The sequence below is a fragment of the Chionomys nivalis genome, chromosome X (genome assembly GCF_950005125.1).
Source record: "Chionomys nivalis chromosome X, mChiNiv1.1, whole genome shotgun sequence".
Classification (NCBI taxonomy): domain Eukaryota; kingdom Metazoa; phylum Chordata; class Mammalia; order Rodentia; family Cricetidae; genus Chionomys; species Chionomys nivalis.
This window is the reverse complement of record NC_080112.1, coordinates 116,852,501-116,870,487: the sequence shown is the minus strand read 5'-3', so window position 1 is coordinate 116,870,487 and position 17,987 is coordinate 116,852,501. Positions and strand designations below refer to the sequence as shown.

The 17,987-nt window shown below is 42.8% G+C and overlaps 1 protein-coding gene across 2 annotated transcripts in view; it reads right to left on the bottom strand.

Annotated features, from left to right (window-relative positions):
- Tmem255a (transmembrane protein 255A) overlaps window positions 1-17,987 on the bottom strand; it is a 55,317-nt gene that overhangs the window by 14,976 nt on the left and 22,354 nt on the right. Inside the window, exons 5-8 of one of the 2 annotated variants that reach the window (XM_057759670.1) lie at window positions 13,037-13,105; window positions 11,202-11,273; window positions 10,732-10,820; window positions 3,770-3,932 (exon numbers count right to left, since the gene is read on the bottom strand). In XM_057759670.1, the coding sequence (XP_057615653.1) occupies window positions 3,770-3,932; window positions 10,732-10,820; window positions 11,202-11,273; window positions 13,037-13,105 (393 nt within the window). The remainder of the gene's footprint in view (window positions 1-3,769; window positions 3,933-10,731; window positions 10,821-11,201; window positions 11,274-13,036; window positions 13,106-17,987) is intronic. The other variant, XM_057759671.1, reaches the window with a different exon arrangement.

Genomic DNA, 17,987 nt, shown 5'->3' with positions numbered 1-17,987 from the left:
AAAAAAAAACAACAAAAAACAAGCAAAGCCAGGCATGGTGGCTCAAGTTTATAATCCCAGTGCTCAGGAGGCTGAGGCAGGAGGATTGTGCATTTGACGCTAGCCTGGGCTATAGAGTAAGAGCCTATCTGAAAAAAAAAGATAGATAGATATGTAGGTGGGGGGTGGTAAAAAAAACTAAGATGGACAATTATTTCTAAAGAAGGAATATAAATTGTCAGGTCTGACATTATTGGCTATTCTAGAAAGGCAAGTCAAAACGACAGTGCTGTACCTACTGGAATCTTCTATTAGCAGGGATGTAGAGAAGTTTGAATCCAAGTGACTGGAGAGATAGCTCAGAGGTTAGGAGAAGTTTGAATCCTTGTATACTATTGGCAGGAATATGAGCTCTCTGATAGGAAAATAGATTTGCTCTTTCTCTGGAAGCTAAACATAAAAGTGCCATACAATCCAAAACTCCCACTTTAAGTTTATATGAAAAAAAACTGGAAATTTTTATGAATATGTTTAACAGCATTTCCCCATGGCCAAAAGGTGGACACAAATGTCCATCAATAAATTTAAAAAGGTAAATAAAATGTGGCATGTCCATAAGATGAAATATTATTCAGCCATTGAAAGAAACGAAGCACTGGTATATGCCAAAAGGCAGTTGCGTCTTAAGATGATGGTCCGTGGGGCTGGAGAGATGGCTCAGTGGTTAAGAGCATTGCCTGCTCTTCCAAAGGTCCTGAGTTCAATTCCCAGCAACCACATGGTGGCTCACAACCATCTGTGATGAGGTCTGGTGCCCTCTTCTGGCCTTCAGGCATACACGCAGAAAGAATATTGTATACATAATAAATAAATAATTAAATAAATAAATGTTTTTTAAAAAAAGATGACGGTCCGTGGAAGCACAGGACTTTGTGTATTATATTTGTCAAGTTGGGAGCATAGGCCCCTGCCCCTCACATCTATCCCAGCCCCCAGGCCTGGTCTGGACTCCAAGTCCAGGGGTCAGGACCACTCCCCAGGGTATTTAAGTGATCCCCCAAAAGAGGAACACGTGGTCTCCCTTTATTCCTCCAGGGGGTCGCGTTCCCACAGCTTCCTGGTTTTCCCCTCTGGGCCACCCGAGAGCACAGATCTCCCATTAAACCTGGATATTTCTTAATTTTGCTTGTTTTGATTTGGCTTGATTGGGAATTTTTGCGTCGTCAGGGAGCTCGCATTAGGAAATATTCCTAACAATATTAATCCATTTGTAGGCAACACCCAGAAGAGACGTGTCCACAATAACAGCAGATTAGTGGTTTCTGGCGGTTCGGGACAAGAGGAATAAGGAGTAGCTGACTAATGGCTACAGGCTTCAAAAGAAAGTGTCCCTGAAGTGAACGAAGCAGAGGTGATAACCACGTGGAATTTTGAGTGTACTGAATCACCGAACTGTACACTTTGAAGAGGTTGATGCTACCATTGAGATGTCCTCCTGGAGTTTTTAAGGTGAGGGAAATCTTTGGTATGACAAAAAAGTCAAAACTTTGGAAGGGCTTAATTTCCTAGAGCACCACCTTCTAAATCTTTCCTTCTTCCCAATTTGCAGAACTTTCTTGAAGAAAGTCGTCTTTCTTAGGCACACTTTGACTGCACATCCCAATTCCTTAATCCTTCACTCGGAGAGGTTAATTAATACAGGGTTTTAACACCTCCGTGGCATATTAGCCAGCCTATTTAAAATGTTACTACTTTCTGGAGCTGGAGAAATGGCTCAGTGGAAAAAAAAAAAACCAACAAAAAACCAAACAAACATGTATTGCCTTGAAGAGGACCCGAGTTCAATTCTCTGCACTCACATCAGGCAGTTTACAGTTGCTTGTAACTCCAGCCCCAGGGGGTGCCCCTAACCTCAGGCCCATGCACATATACAGACATGTACATATGTACACATAAACAATAATAAAAATGGAAGAATATAAATAAAATGTTACTTTCTTAATTTTGAAAGCAGACAAGAAACAAAGGGTCAATGCCTACCCGAAAATGTGGAAGGAAAGCAAACAAATGAACCGTTAGCACCATGACTTTATGGGGTAAAATGAGAGGGAGGGACACCTTGCAGGTAAAGCAGCATTCATTCCATCAATGCAGGATTCCCTACCGCTCCATTAGGTGGGAAAGCTTTTCCCATTCAGACAGTCCCCACCACTAGGAGACTCTTCTGGGGAAAGCATCCAAGAACAATGACAATTCTTTTTCCCCAAAGAAACCTCAACCCAGAAACAGCTATGTCTTCTAAACGTTTCCTTGGGCCCCAGGTGACAGGAAATCCTTCTGTTCCCTAGGATGGCAGCTGGGTCAAATGGTTGCCTTACTTCTTAGTGCTTGGATTTCCCAACGTCAGAGCAGAGGGGATGAGAAATGTGTACACGGAAGATGGAGAGAAGAGGGAGCGATAGACTGCGGCCGGACAAGGAAGGATTTCTCACGACAGACCCACCAGCGGTATACCCGCTCTTCCTAATCAGGTCAGTTCTGCAGGAGACGCTGTAACCAAAACTCCATTGTCACTCTTACCCTAGTTGCTTTCCATTTTCCCATCACCACCTTCTCGACTGTCTGTCTGGGGTCAGATTAGAGATTGCTATTGAGGATTCTGTTTTGAGGGGCCCTCAAAGAAGACATAAACAACCAAGGGTCTAGAATCCTTGAGTCCAAAGAAAGTATTTTTTAGGCACAAAAGAACTCTGAAAAGCAGCAGCCAGAGAGGTGGCTCAGAGGTTAAGAGCGCCCACTGCTGTTCCCGAGGGCCTGAGTTCGAGAGCAGCTCACTCTATGTAAATAATCGGGGGGAAAAAAAGAACTCTGAAAGGGATATGTGAAGCAGTGGTCCTCAATCTTGCCTGTGGGTCAGAATCCCCATTCATAGATGGGTTTCCAATTATACCGGCCAAATCAGAATGGTTAGGGGAAGGGCCCAAGCATGTGGATTTATTTTATTTTGTTTTGCTTTGCTTTATTTTAATACTCCAAGGGATTCTAATATGAAGCCAGGTTAATAACCATGGCTCAAAACTAACAGCTCATAATTGGAGATTAAAATTTACCAGCACAGCAAATAAATTATTAGAAACGTTTTGAAAGCAAAAGAATAGGGCATCTATTGCTATTGGGGGAGCATGCATTATTGAGAATTCTGAGTGCTGGTGTGCATTCGCAGTCATGCACACATGCATGGAAAACATTTCAAAGAGAGCAACAGGAATGTGGGTAGGCTGGGGTTGAAGGCAAGACCTAACAAGCAGCTTAAGCCTAGGGCTGAATCTTCAGGTACAAGAAGGGAGGGGGAAGCCTATATACTTTTACTGCAGAAACTCCACTGTGGGATTCCTATAGGAGATTAACATTAATCTTACCTACAACTAAACATAAATTCCTTTTCCTTCATTGTCTCCCAAAGACCATTAAGGAGAAAACTAACTAGGAAAGTTTCTACTGAAAGTGATAAATTGTTCGCACAAGCAGAGAGAATGGGAAGTCTGAAAAGCCCCCTCTCATTTTTCTCTCAAAATATGCCTCAAGATAACAGGGAGTTCATGTTAACAAGAAATATAAACAGATTGATGGCACTTCTCGCTCCAACTTGAGATATTTGAAGGTAGCTACATATGCTACATTCTGATTCCTCCCTTGGAATAATGTATCTCCATTGTCCCAAACATCCTAGCCTGGTTTTCCATCTCCCAACAGACGGCCCTATGAAATGGAAAGTCGCTTTCTCTCTTACCATATCCTTAAATCCTCCAAGGACCGCAGCAGTGATGATACCCAGGAACAGACCAACAATGTTGAGGATGGTGGCAGACCAGAGTAGGTGGTACAGGTGGATGATGTCCTGGCAGCTGCTGACATCAATGTATTCATAGTACCCGCCAGTGATTTCCACCCTGCTGCATGGGGAGAAGCACACCACAGTCAGTCTCCTAGGAGCAGAAAATCTTCCTCCCTTGCCAGCACCACCAGGATCTGACTACTGTGTAGCTCAGGGAAAAAAACATGCCTAGAAAGGTGGGGAGGTTTTGTAAAACATATCATTGCATCTCACATGGAGTGGGTAGCACAGCAATAAATATAATTGTGATTGATGTTTGCCTTAAAAAAAATGTTGCCTGCTAGAGAGACGCTTGTAACCATCATTAACACTGATCCTAAAGGACATTAATAGACACATATTATCTACCAGGCACGATGCTTAGCATTTCCCATATGTCAGTTCAGCAAATCAGGGCTGTCCAATATTGCAGCTACTAGCCATGTGTGGCTACTTATTAACTCAAATTTAAAGTCCAAGCATTTAGTCTTCTCATGTTTCAAGTGCTTCATATTCATATGTACATAGTGGTTACTGGCCTGGACAGAGCATATTATAAAGCATTTCTGTTATCACAGCAATGCCTGTCGGCACTGCAAACCCTTACAATATTCCACAAGGTAGAGAAGCAATTCTCAACCTTTGGACCAAGATCCCTTTAGAGGTCAAATGACCCTTTCACAGGGTCACCTAAGACCATCAGAAAACACAGATATTTACATTATGATTCATAACAGTAGCAAAATTACAGTTATGAAAGAGCACCAAAAATGATTTTATGGTTGGGAGTCCATAGCACATGAGGAACTGGATTCAAGGGTTGGTGGCAGCATCAGGAAGGCTGGGAACCACTGAGGTAGATGCCCTTACACTTCCACTTTTCAAAGGACGGAAGTGAAGCCCAGGGAGGGTAAGGAACTTGGTCAAGTTGTAAGTGGTGCTGAAGTCTGATGGAGGCTTCAAAGACTTCTGTGTCTCCCCTTTCAAAACCAACCGCCCAAAGGTCTAATGTGCTAATACACTACTAAAACTGAGATGTGCCACAGAACTTAGACAATCATCTCCTTGGAGTGATCCCCGGCTACCTTGTCTAACGATGCCCACACTCAGCCTAGTCACATTATTTGGTACAGACTGATTCGTACTCTCTATCCACAAATACATATATGGAAGATGTAAACCCCGCAGGTTCTGTATCTACAAATTCAACCAGCCAAAAATTAAAAATTGAAAACGTGGGTCAATACTGAACATATACCATTGGCTGTCGTTATTCTATAAATAATATAGTGTAATAGCTCTTATCCTGACATTTACCTTGGATTAGGAATTACAAGTAATCTAAAGGTGATTTAAAATATATAAAAAGTTGTGTGTAGGTTGTGTATGTTATAGTACTCATGTTATATAAAGAACTTCCGCATCTACAGATCTTATCAGTAGGGGAGAGGGAGCTAGAAGCAATCACTGCCCTCATGCCAAGGGATTAGTGGCAAGATAAACTCACCGGTTTACTAAGCTAAACTTGGGTTGAATAATTTATTTCATCTATCTCTGCTTTTTCTGGGGTGAATAGATATTTGTTCAAATCTCAGGGGGAAAAATCCATAAAACTGCCATGCATGACACACATCCTGTGTTGTATAAATACCAAATAAAGGAATTAAATGGAAATTTCTGTCCTTCTGGATATTGCAAAGCAGTCAGCATGAAGCATGGTGCTTAAAATTAAACATACAATGAAATGCCCTGGCATCTGAAGGGTATTATATGAGACTTCCATGTAATTGCAATACCAAGAATGAAAAACAAATAAAGCAAAATCAAGGATTAATCTCCACAATTCATGCAAGAATGACTTTTTAAGTTTGCGAACAAATTTAACTTAGGATCTTTTAAAAACAATCTCTCTGAGGAATTGAAATCAGTGTGCTTACAGGGTAGACGACATCAGAACCATCGATGAGTGTATTGACATGTGTATTGCCTGTGTGTATCAATTATATTCTTTGTGTGTGGTTATAAATGTGTGTGCAAGCTTACAGAATGCACCAGACGGCATTGGATTCCCCTCCCCCAAACTGGAGCATCCACGTGAGGCAGCTCACAATTGCCTGTAACTCTAGTTAACCACTGGGCTGTGTCTCTAGCCCCTCATAGTAGAATTTTAAGAATATTTGAATTTATCTGAACTTGAATTGAAATTTCAGTATTTTTAAGAACTTATCTGAAGAACCTGTTCATAAGCATACTATGAGTGTCTCCTATCAGCTGGCACTGGTGGCGGGGAAGGGGAGTATACATATTACTTATTACCCCCCCCAAAAGATGCAAAAGTACAGGTTCAATCCTTTTAAAAAGGGCAGGTATGTGTCTGAGTGCAGAATTGTAGGGACATGTCAGTGGCTTCAGAGTCATCTTCTGACATCCTCCCAATTATCCTTGCCCGTCTCCTAGGCTACTTCGTATAAGTGAGCCGTGCACACAGGAAGGCAGCACACCCTAGCACACTCTGGAGTCAGGCTTCGTTAGAATCCTGACTGAAGTTTATTTGCTGCCTGATGAAAACATTGTGACCTTCTCTGAGCCTGGGAGATTTGATAAAAATGTGCATGACAGGGCCTGGTAGATGGCTTGGTGTATAAAAGGCTTGCCTTGTAAGCTTTATGACCTGAGTTATATCCTCAGAACCCACGTTTTAAAAGCCAGATGTGGTGGCATCTTTAATCCCAGCACTCCTATGGCAAGAAGAAAAGTAGAGCCAGAATTGCCTGGAAGCTCTTTTGGACCAGCTAGCAGAGGCAGGAACAAGAGAGGAGACTCTGCCTTAATAGGATGGAAAGTGACGACTGACCCCTGAGTGTTGCCCTCTAAAAACTCCACACGTGTGGTGCACACGCATACACACACACACACACATACACATCCAAAAGGCTGTGTATAAAGCAATACACAACAAGCAGAAAGAATTTTTCCTTCTGAGAGCCCCAGTCTGGAAACATAATTCGGACCTTTGAACCACGTGTTTAAAGACACCAATGCTTTAAGTGCACATGCCTCAACATGGAGCTGTGAGTTTTAAGAGTATATATTAATTTGCGACTTGATACATAGCATTTGCCTAGCATGTACAAGTCCCCTGGTTCCATCTTTGGCACCTCACAAAAGAAAAAGTAGTCAATTTTCTAGAGTATAATTGGTTTCAATTTGAGTGGGTTTGGCAGCTATTTAATTTTTTAAAAACTGAATCATGAAGCAAAAAAAAAAGTTAATCCTTAATTATAGTATGGGATTTAGCAAATTAATGTGGTTTGCTTCTATTTGAGAGCCATGATTTCATTTGGTCCACTTTCTGGGAAAAAAAAATTTACCCTAAAATTGTATCTTTTGCCTTCCTATTGTCCTCACCCTTGGGCAGTCCTGCCAGACGCTGTCCATACTTGATTAATCTTGCTGCAATCTGAGTTAAAAATGGAACGCATACTCGAGCTAGGCTGCAAATTCTTAGGGGGTCCAGACAGAGAATGCTGGGAGCTTTCTCAAAACCTTTACTCAAGTTTTTCTCTTCTAGAAGGTACTATCTTCAGTTCCCGGCCTGTCTAAATCCCCCTTTGACTCGAAGCTTCAATGGGGCCTTCTCAAGGACTCCAGTGTCCACTCAGTAGATTTTCCTGCGAACACCCACAGCCCCAGACAGTCTTTTCTTTGTAGCTTGTGGGTTATGAGTTTTTCATCTAAGCTAATATATACCAAGAGGCTGCTCCATGCTGAATAGTGTACTATAACCAGGCCACCATGGCTGTCTCTGTGAAACTTGTGACCTGTTGGAAGCGAGGGCCATCTCTTACATCTTTTCGTCTCTCGTGCTGTCTAGAACAGCTAGAAATATAAAAGACCACAGATGAACACACAGCGCACGAGGAACTGAATGCAAAGCCCAATGGGTGCATCGATCATGAGCGTGCTCATCAGATGTGCGCTTGCTTTCCCTTGGACTCCACTCCCCGGCTGGGCCTAAAGAAGCAGACAAGCGTATTCAAAGGACACAAGTGGCAGCCGATTTGGGGGAAAGCAAGAAGGCATCTTTCTGTTCTTAAATAAGAGAAAGAGTGGCAATTTATCTTCTTACCCCTCCCATCTTATCTCTCCATCCCTCCCCTTCTCTATCTCGGTCTGTCTCCTCTCCTCCTCCTAACTCCCCCCTCTCTCTCATCCACCCTATTTTTTAAATCCCTTTCTTGTCAACTGAGTTTCTAAAGAACACAACAGCGCCTGCCACATAGTGGGAGTGTCATCAAGGTTAGTTAGAGGAAATGAGGAATGGAAGTAAGCTGGCCTCTATCACTGTGTTCCCAGCTGAGGCAGTGCACAAACCACTGAAAACCAGCGATATTGACTTGACCTCTCCAAAGATGAGTGAATAGGTGGAAGGAAGACATGCCCTGCAAGGCCACTGCAGAGAAGCTGTGTCCTAGAGAAAGCCACCTTCCTGCACAAGGCTAAATGGAATAATCTATGTTTGGTATTAAACCTCACCACCCATGACGTCAGTGAAGGTCTGCGGGTTCGAGGGGACAGTAGACACTCTGTTTCTGCAGCACTGTACAAATGACTGCCTGACGTTTTTGTTCCCACTTTTTTTTTTCTTGGCCTCCTTTCCAGGAAATGGACTGGAGGAGCTGGCAATTGATTAAAAATAGGCTTCGTGTGAGGAAAACAAATACGCATTCGGCAAAATTAAAGTCTCCAAGCCTCAGAATGTTGCTTGCTGGCTATATTTAGGCCTTGAATTTAACTCTCATTGGCTCTGGCTGAAAAAAAAAAAAAAAAAAACCTGGGTCAAGGAAAAGCTTTCCCTTCTTTTCAAGTCTGTCCCCTATTTAGTCTTATAGCTGCTTTCTGAACTGAGGGAAGTGCAAGCAAGTCCTGTTTTACTGGTTTCACCCTTGGGATCCTGGCCACACAGAACTTGAGAAAGGGCACTGAGAGATGCTCGGGTCCACCTTCTAGATAGATACAAGGTAGATTAAAGCTTGAAGATCTTTAGGAACGGCATGCCCATGTCAGCTGCTTCATCTAATATTTTCTTTTCCTGGTGAAAAGGAAGGCTGTGCTTTGTTTTGGAGTGGAGATTTTGGGGGGGATGGGGTTGTTTTTTTTGTTGTTGTTTGTTTTTTTTTTTTTTTTTTTTTTTTTTGATACAGGGTTTCTCTGTGTAACAGTCCTGGCTGACCTGGAACTCACTCTGTAGACCAGGCTGGCCTCGAACCCACAGAAATCCACCTGCCTCTGCTTCCTGAGTGCTGGGATTAAAGGCATGCGCCACCACCACCATGTCACCACGCTTGTCTCTCCATTTTCCTCAGTTCTTTCTCTAGTCATGGCTGTGCTGGAGGCAGGAGACACGGATGAAATGGAATCATATCCCTTGCCCTTTGGAGATTCAGTTTAGTACAAGTTCTTAACAAACTGCTTTCTTAAAAACAACACTAGTGCCGGGTGGTGGTGGTGCACCGGTTGCCGGGTGGCTGCAGCGCACACCTTTAAACCCAGCCCTCGGGAAGCAGAGGCAGGTGGATCTGCCTCAATCAGGTCAGCGTGGTCTACAAATCAAGTTCTAGGAGAGCCAGAGCTGTTACACAGAGAAACCCTGTCTCAAAACTCAAAAACAAACTTCCTGCGTTTCATTGCCACTAACCCAACCTAGACTGGGTCTCATTCTCTCCAACATCCCAGCTGTCTAAAGTATCTACCAGTTAGTTCAAGTTCATTTTTCATTAGCTCACAATTGCCTCCATGGTCAAGGCCAAAGGGTTCTTTAATATGCAAACCTGGCTCCTGCTTTCCCTTCACCGGCCACTACATTTTTCTCTACCTCCTGACAACTTGCAAGCGTATTTTCCCCACCTCTACCTGCTTTTAGTTACATCCTAAATTTCTCCTTATCCCTTGTCTCCCATTCGCTTAGGCCACCAAGGTCCTTGTTATAGCCACTGATCCTGACTACCCTATTAAATTATGTTCAAATAGCAATTGTGTATTTATTTGTCTTTCCTACAAGCATGAAATCTGTATTCTTATCACCTAATGTTTTGAAAGAAAGAATTAACTGGTGTAATCCTAACTGGATGACAGAGACTTTGAATGATTGGAGCATTGCTGGCACCAACCCTGCTTTGAACCCTTTATAGTTTGGGGTCCCCCTGCTTAAAAACTCTCTTCTTAAGTATCTTCTTGTTTTGCTCTTCCGATTGATTCAGGTCCTCTCACAAATGTCACCTTCACAAAGAGACATCCCATACCCACTTTGTGGACACAATTTCTCCCTCATTGGTGTCTACCTTTCCTGATTTATTTTTCTTCGGAGCTCTGATCACAGCCAATATTATGCCAGGTATTATGTGTGTTTATAGTCTCTCTCCTGCTAGAACATAAGCTCCAGGGGGCAAAGACTATTGCTTTAATCCCTGACTAATCCTTAGTGTGTAGAACAGGTCCAGGCTCTGAGAAGGTACTCAATAAATACTTGCTGGATGCTGTCAAATGTAGACATAGTGTTGGGTTTGCTTTCTACTTCTAGTTTCAAGTTCTGCATGACCTTTAGTTAATTGTCTTTCTTCTGAGCTCCACTTTCCTCAGCTTTAACATTCTACAGACTTTAGAGGCAAAAATGAAGTGTAAAGAAAATTAAATGAGATAAAGGTCATGAAAGTAGACAGCATGACACCTTGCACAGAGAAGGCCGGTTAGGTGGAATCTGTAACAGATCAAGAGCCCCGTTTCTGTAACACCCACCATAACAGCCTTCACCAGCCTTGGCTCGCCTAGCACCGAACATGGCCAACCAATGACCGCTGTGTTTGTGGCACCATACTTACTTGCCACAGTTGTAGAGGTCACAGCAGAAGCAGGTGTTACCCCGGATGCGAGGTGTGCAGAGTCCACGGCTAAGTTGAGGGCAGTTCACCTGAAGACACAAAATAACCATGGGAGAAGCTAGCACTGGGTGGGAGGATTGGTCCTCTGGGATTGGAGTGTGAGCTAGTGGCTGATGGAGACAGAGATAAGGGCTGTGGCAGGAGCATAGTCATGCAAAAGAAAGACGAGACAAAGCAGAGAGGTGGCTTTGTGTGTGCACAAAGCAAGCACCTGTAGAGCTGGCATTGTGTTCAACCCCAGGCACGGCCCTTAGTGCCCCACTTATCAAGGGCAGAGGGAGAGAAGAGGAAGGACAGGAAGGACAGAGTCTATGGATTAGATGGCTCTTAAGGAAGGAGGATGAGAAGGGTTTGCAAAGCAGGACAAGGGATGAAAGAGGATCATACATGCAAGGGAAGTCCACCAGTACCTCTTTAACTGCCTGGGTAAGGTTCCGCAAAGCCCTCGTCGAAGGAGAAATTTTGCTTGAGGAAGTTATGACCTTATACAGGAAAAATTGAGTTAAGAGAAACAGGGTTACTGGCAAACTTATGGATACCGTTATGATATTTGCGCAGTCGGAAAATTAATACAAGACGCTATCAGAAGGAAATCAAGAGAATAACCATAACAGCCGTTACACTTTCTGAGTTTACAAAACTATTTTCCAAAACTAAAAATATAAGGAATAATCTGCATTTGCCTTCTCTCGCCTACAAGAAATTGTTTAAGTTCCCTTCCCTCTGCGGGTATAGTAAAGTACTTTCACAGTGTTTGGTTTTGTTGCAGAAGTATTCATAGGACATAGACACTTTTCTTCATATTGGACCCTTTTCATTCAAGTACCTATTGCCTTTTTGTTATGCTGTTCACACACACACACTTTATTCCTCTTTCTAACCCAGGAACAATTAGAAAAATGGTTAACTTTGTGGTTGCTAGCAGAAAATGGAGAAAAGGGAATGGTACTTCCATAATGGAAAGTATTTGACGTCCTTGGGAGCAAGACTATGGCTTTGTCTAACTCCAAGAACACCATGCATGATGTGTTTTATGTAAAGGGGCCTCCCAGCCACTTTATGTGTGTGATACAGTGGCCATTTTGCCTCCATTTCTCTTCTTTTCCAATCACACATGTGCTAGCTTTTAATGTTATTTTTGTAATTTTTATTAGTTCTCTGAGAATTTCATACAATTCATTTTGATCCTATTTGCCCCCTCTCCTAACTCATTTTAGACCCCCTCCCTGATTCCCTACTAACCCAACTTTGTGTTCTTTATTTTTCTCCCCCCAAGTCCAATTTGTGTGCACCAATGCACCCTTGGGTGTATCCTCACAGTGAACAGCTTTCATTTTGAGGTTAACAGAGTGCCAAATTGTCAGAGTTCCCAGAAACAGGTAGACCTTCATATGTTGGAATCCACTGGTTGAGATAGGATTATGACAAGCTGAAATGAAAGTGCCCCCCCAATGTTGCCACTGTGAGTAGTATCTCTAGCTGAAACAGCATGAAACAAGGGAGTGTGGGGAAGGACACAAATACTCTCCTGAGATTATGCAAGGACTATTAGGCTGGCCTCTTAGCGGTGTCATGAGAAGGCCAGACTATCAATCTGGGTCTTCTTAGAACCTTGAGACAGAACAGATTGTTGAGCTATCCTGACTTGGCCTCCAGACAGTTCCCACATGTGGGGTTCAAGCTTTGCCTTCTTAACACAGGCCTGGTGACCTGGTGGGCTTCATATCTCCTTTGAGCTGAGCACCAAGTCCAGGCAACTGAATCAGCAGCAGCAGAGATGGGGAGGGACACACACTGAGAGACTACTGGCAGGGGTCAGAGAGGCAGCCTGTGTCCGTGGAACAAAATGAACCTGGTTAGGCCTCACGAGGCTCCAATCTATGGCCTATCCTCAGTAACATTGTATTTTGACCCACTGAACAAATAGCTCAAGACACCTAGCAGTAAGACTTAGGTCTGTGGAAAGAAATAATACAGAAAGTGTTTCATGGCTGGAGAGTTATCTTGGCAGTTAAGAGCACTTGTTCTTGCAGAGGACAGGGTTCGATTCCCAGCATCCACATGGTGTCTCATAACTAACTATGTGACTCCAGTACACATATGGTGCACATACATACATGCAGGCACAACACTCATTCACATAAGATAATCAATACATCTACTTTTTTTTTAAAAGAAAGTTTGTTTCAGATAAAACAAGGGACTTTCCCATGAGGTAAAGACATGCAGTGTCATTGTGGCTCACCTCCTCAGCTTCCCTCTGGGATGTCTTGGGAACATAGTGGCACCGGTTAGCATAGAGTGGTTTCAAATCCTATAAAGGGAAACACCAAACCAAAAGGGTTTTGGCTTTGGAAAATAAAATATCAAGAGCCCCACTTGCTAATAAAAGATCTGAAACACACACATGGGGTGCAGGGGGGCAGTAGGTCGAGTTAAATTCTTGAAGTTGTCTACGAGGAGGCCTGAGACTGTATGGATCGGACGAAATCCTTCTAGTAACTGCTTTCTGTTAGACTACTTCGGTTAATGAGAAACCAGGAAAACTGATTGAAAAATAAGCTTCTTGAGATTTCCTCTCTGGTTTTCTTTCACTTCTAGGCTTTGTCTTCTTGCACTCAGTCCCTAGGGAGCAAGATGATTCAAAACTCCAGGTTATTGCAATATTACACCTCTAAATAGAGAGAGCACAGCTTCAACTATGAAGTCTCATTATCACCTGGGGACTAGATATGGGCTGGTTGGCTTGTGCTCCCTGCTATTATTTCCACAACCTTTTCAAATGAAAGCGATGAAGAAGCCAGAAGCTGGAGGATGTGCAACCACCTAGTCAGTTGGAGATTTTAACTCAACTGAACCACAAGCCATTTTCACTCACCTACGCAGCTTAGATAAAGTCAGAGAACTTAAAATGTACTTCTAAGACAAAGGCAAAAAACAAAATTAATGTGGAGATCAAGGACGGTTGATTTACTCTGCTAGCTTGCCCAGTTTTCTGATGAAGCTGTCAGGCATGAGAGTTGGAAGTCAGACATGCCTGATAACCAGAAGATGCTGTCATTTCCAGAACCAATGCTAAGCATCCCTGTGTAGTGGGGGTCTTTAGACAAGGTCACATTAGCAGCATAAAGTTTATGCGAAATGGCCATAGGGGTTTAGTTCAAAGGGCTCAGGCAGAATGAAATTTATCTTTTGCCTTTCCCCTTCTGCCCTTACTTCTCTTTCTAGTTCCAATCCTGATGGTTATTTCCCCTGTACCTGTGATTTAGAACCCCCTACACTTGGCATTGAGTGCCTCTTGCCTTCTATTCTGTGGCCCCGTCAATGACCCTGGGCTTTCATTAGCTCATGCGCCATAATTCTCTTTGCTGTTCAGTATTACAAAAATGCACTGCTGTTAATTCAGTCTGGAGTCAGACTATGAAGGAACGCGGACTCTCGGGCTCACAACTGGCAGGATTTATTTTCTCTGTTGGAGTAACAGCAAATTTATTATTATTGGCTCAAGGAAAGGTTTGACCATGGTGCTGGCCATAGCCCTGGGACCTGGTTTTGCAGAAGCCATTCAGCTTAAACAAAGACAAGCATGCAGCATGACTGCCCACTAGCTATGGCCGCCTACTATTCTACACTTAATCCCCCAGGAGAAGGGCAAGAACAGGCAATTCAGGGGTGAGAAGAGGTCACTGAGCCTGAGCTTGCAGCCTCTTTAGCTTGGAGGACTGCCAGACTTGACAGGGAGGGTCGGGAAAGGGCACTGCTATATATTAGATGGCTTGCTCATACCTACTATATAACTGCACTCTCTTTCTAACCCTGAAAGGTCAATTTCTAATCTCTACACCGGGAAAAGAAAGAAATCGTAACACAGGAGAGCAAACCGGCTTCTCCAGCTAACGAATGGTCACAGGCGGGGAGATGGAGAAAAGAAAGGAATGCGAGACAAGAAAGAGGAAGAAGAACACACTTAAGAGGGATGCATCCAGGAATTATTAGATCTTGGGAAAGTTTAGATTCACTCGAGTCAAAGAAATATGGCGAGATGATATTAGAGGGCCTCCCCAACAGGGCAGGCTGGCTTTAGCCCACCCGAGTTGGCTAGGATCTAAATGGGACTTTTATTAAGTAGTCCAGTAAATGTCCACCAAACGATTCAGGTGCCAATGACAACTGCCAAATTTCCTTGGGCAGGTTCAGTGTTAGAAGAAATATTTCTTGAAGATGTGCCCAGCCTTACCTTATGATACATATTGGAACTAAAAGACAGCGGCTTTCTTTTTAAAAAATATTTATTTATTTATTTATTTATTTATTATGTATACAATATTCTGTCCGTGTGTGTATGCCTGAAGGTCAGAAGAGGGCACCAGACCCCATTACAGATGGTTGTGAGCCACCATGTGGTTGCTGGGAATTGAACTCAGGACCTTTGGAAGAGCAGACAATGCTCTTAACCACTGAGCCATCCATCTCTCCAGCTCCAACAGCAGCTTTCTTGAAAAAAGCTGTGACTGTCCTGCCAGAGAAATGCTCACTAGTAAGAGTAGTATCACGACCTTAGGGCAGTCGTGATGTGGTTCTGTGGGATAACGGATCATTTGATTCTGTAAAATAAAGAGTTTCTGACTCCTGCAGGTTTCCTGGTGGCTGGGGATGGGGGTAAATTCCACATCACGTGACCATCCTAGAAGTCATAAGGCACTAATAAAAGTAAAGTTATAATCCGGGTAGCCTCAGGCCTGGGAAGCAGAGGGAGCTGGACTTTTTGGCAGCTGAAAGGGAGAGAGGAGTCAACTCAGAAAGGTCATGATATGCCTTCTTATCAACTCTCTGTGCGGGGAGAGAGACTGCAGAGGAGAAAGACTTGACTCTTGGGACAGAAGGAGAGTCAGAGGATCTGTGATTTAACAGCATTGTGGCGCCACCAAAATCTGATGACTATGATGCTACCATAGAAGTGAGCAACTGCAGAACTTGCAACAGGCCTTGAGTCTTAGAGACAAGCAGGTGGCTGTGGTCGTTAATGATGATCGACTTGACATAACCTGGAATCACTGCAGAGACGAGCCTCTGGGCATATTTGTGAGAAATCATTCAGATTAGGTTAACCTACGATCATGACTGAGAGTGACGATCTTGGTTGGGTTAAATGAAGCGAAAAGACCCACACTGAAGGGCAGGGGCACCATTCCCTGAGCTGGCATCCCTCACTGAAACAGTAGAAAGTGAACTGAGAACCAGCGTTTCTCCTGCCTGGTTCCCGGCTGCAGATGTGATGTAACCAGTGCTCTGGGTCCCGGCAGCCATGCCCTCCCTGCCATGAGGGACTGTGCATCAAACTGGGAGCAAAATTAAGCCCATCCTTACATTGCTAGGTCCTTTTCCTCAGGAAAACTAACTAAAGCTGCACTCATAGGAACTTCCCAGTCAATAGAGTTTGGATTTTTCTCACCATTGCCCCTCACTGAACCAATGATCCAAAATGTTATGCACATAAGGAAAATATAAGTCAAAACCATAATGAGGTACTGCCCCACACTCTCTGGCACAATCAGATACTAATGACAACTGGTGACGCTGCGAAGAAATCTGAATCCTAATACGTCGCCAGTGAGTATAACACAGCACAAGCACTTTGGAAAACAGTCTGGCAGTTCCTCAAACAATTAAACACAGTTATCGGATATCCTAGCCAGTCCATTCCTAAGTGGAAAGGAAAGGAAAATGCAAATAAGCCCATTCAGAGACATGTGCTCAAATGTTAACTACTTCGTTGTGTATAATAGTAAAATGGTAGAAATAACCCAGCTGCCCTTTAACTGGTGAATGGACAAACAAAATGTGGTCTATTCATACAGAATTACACCATAGAAAGGAATGAAGCACTGTCCCGGGGTATAGCCTGGATGAACCTTGAAAACATTATACTAAATAAAAGAAGCCAATCATAAAGTCTACATATTGTACTATGTTCCTTTTGTATGAAATGTCTAGAATGGAAATAGCTATTAAAGTTGATGCCTCGGGTTGAGAAGGATGGAGAGATAGGATATAATGGGCAAAGGACATAGGGTTTTTCTATGAAAAGACTCCAAAATTATCTGATGTCCCCATCTAGCTGTGAATAGACTAAAAACTATTGGATTAAAATCTTCAAATAGATGAGTTGCTCAGCATATAAACTATATTTTAGTAAATACATTTTAAAAACATTTATGAGTGGAAGAAAGAAGAAGAAAAGGAAGCCATTTTAGTTCATGATGCCATCAAAATCTACTCTAGGCTTCTGAGTTGCTAGGCCTATGTTGCCATGGAGACTTTCAGAGTGAGTACTGCTTGTCAAATGGGGATAATAATGCCTGGCCAACATATCTCACAGGATTGCTGTAGGTCTCGGAGGAGGTAATAGATGTGAAAACACATTGAAAACCTAATGTATTACATAAAAACCAAGGAATTAGTGTTATTAAGATGGCTCTTATTGAATACAAAATAGTGCACACACTATGACTGACTGCAACCAGTGCTACAAAACATGCATAGATTCAGGGAGTAATATGCAAAGGCCACTGTAATTGCTATGTTGAGGAACATAATGTAACTGTTAATAATTACTGATATATCATTTAGGAATCAAAAGATGGCTGGAACAAAGTAACTTCTCTTAGCTAAAATATTTCAGTCTGGTAGAGGGAATAATATTTATATTCCTGACCCTCAAAACAAATCAGAGAAAGGGCATCTCTTTTCCGTACCTTATTTTTTCTCCCTAGACAGATTCTTTCTTAGGCTCTTATTTCAGAGGCTGATTAGGTAAACAGCATTAGCAATAATGAGGCCTTTGATTTTGGCAAATAAGGAGTAGGCTCTTTTGTCTGAAAGAAGAGTTCACAAAGGCACTCCAATTGAAATAATGACGTCCCAGGTCATTCTAACCCAGAACTCATCACAGTCTTGATGCTTCTTCAAATGACCTGGACAATTAGCCAATGGCTGACGTGCACCACAGAAAATTCTGATAAGTTAATTGTGCTCTGATTCAGCTCTTTTAGAAAATATAATTTTCAATAGTTCTGGAAACATTTTCATTTTCAAGCTTAATTCAGCGGAAAAAAACTGAGTTTGCTCTGGAGGCTTGGGAATACTGCATCTTGTTCTTGATGTTGGTCCTTGGACCACATCATGTCTACTTAATG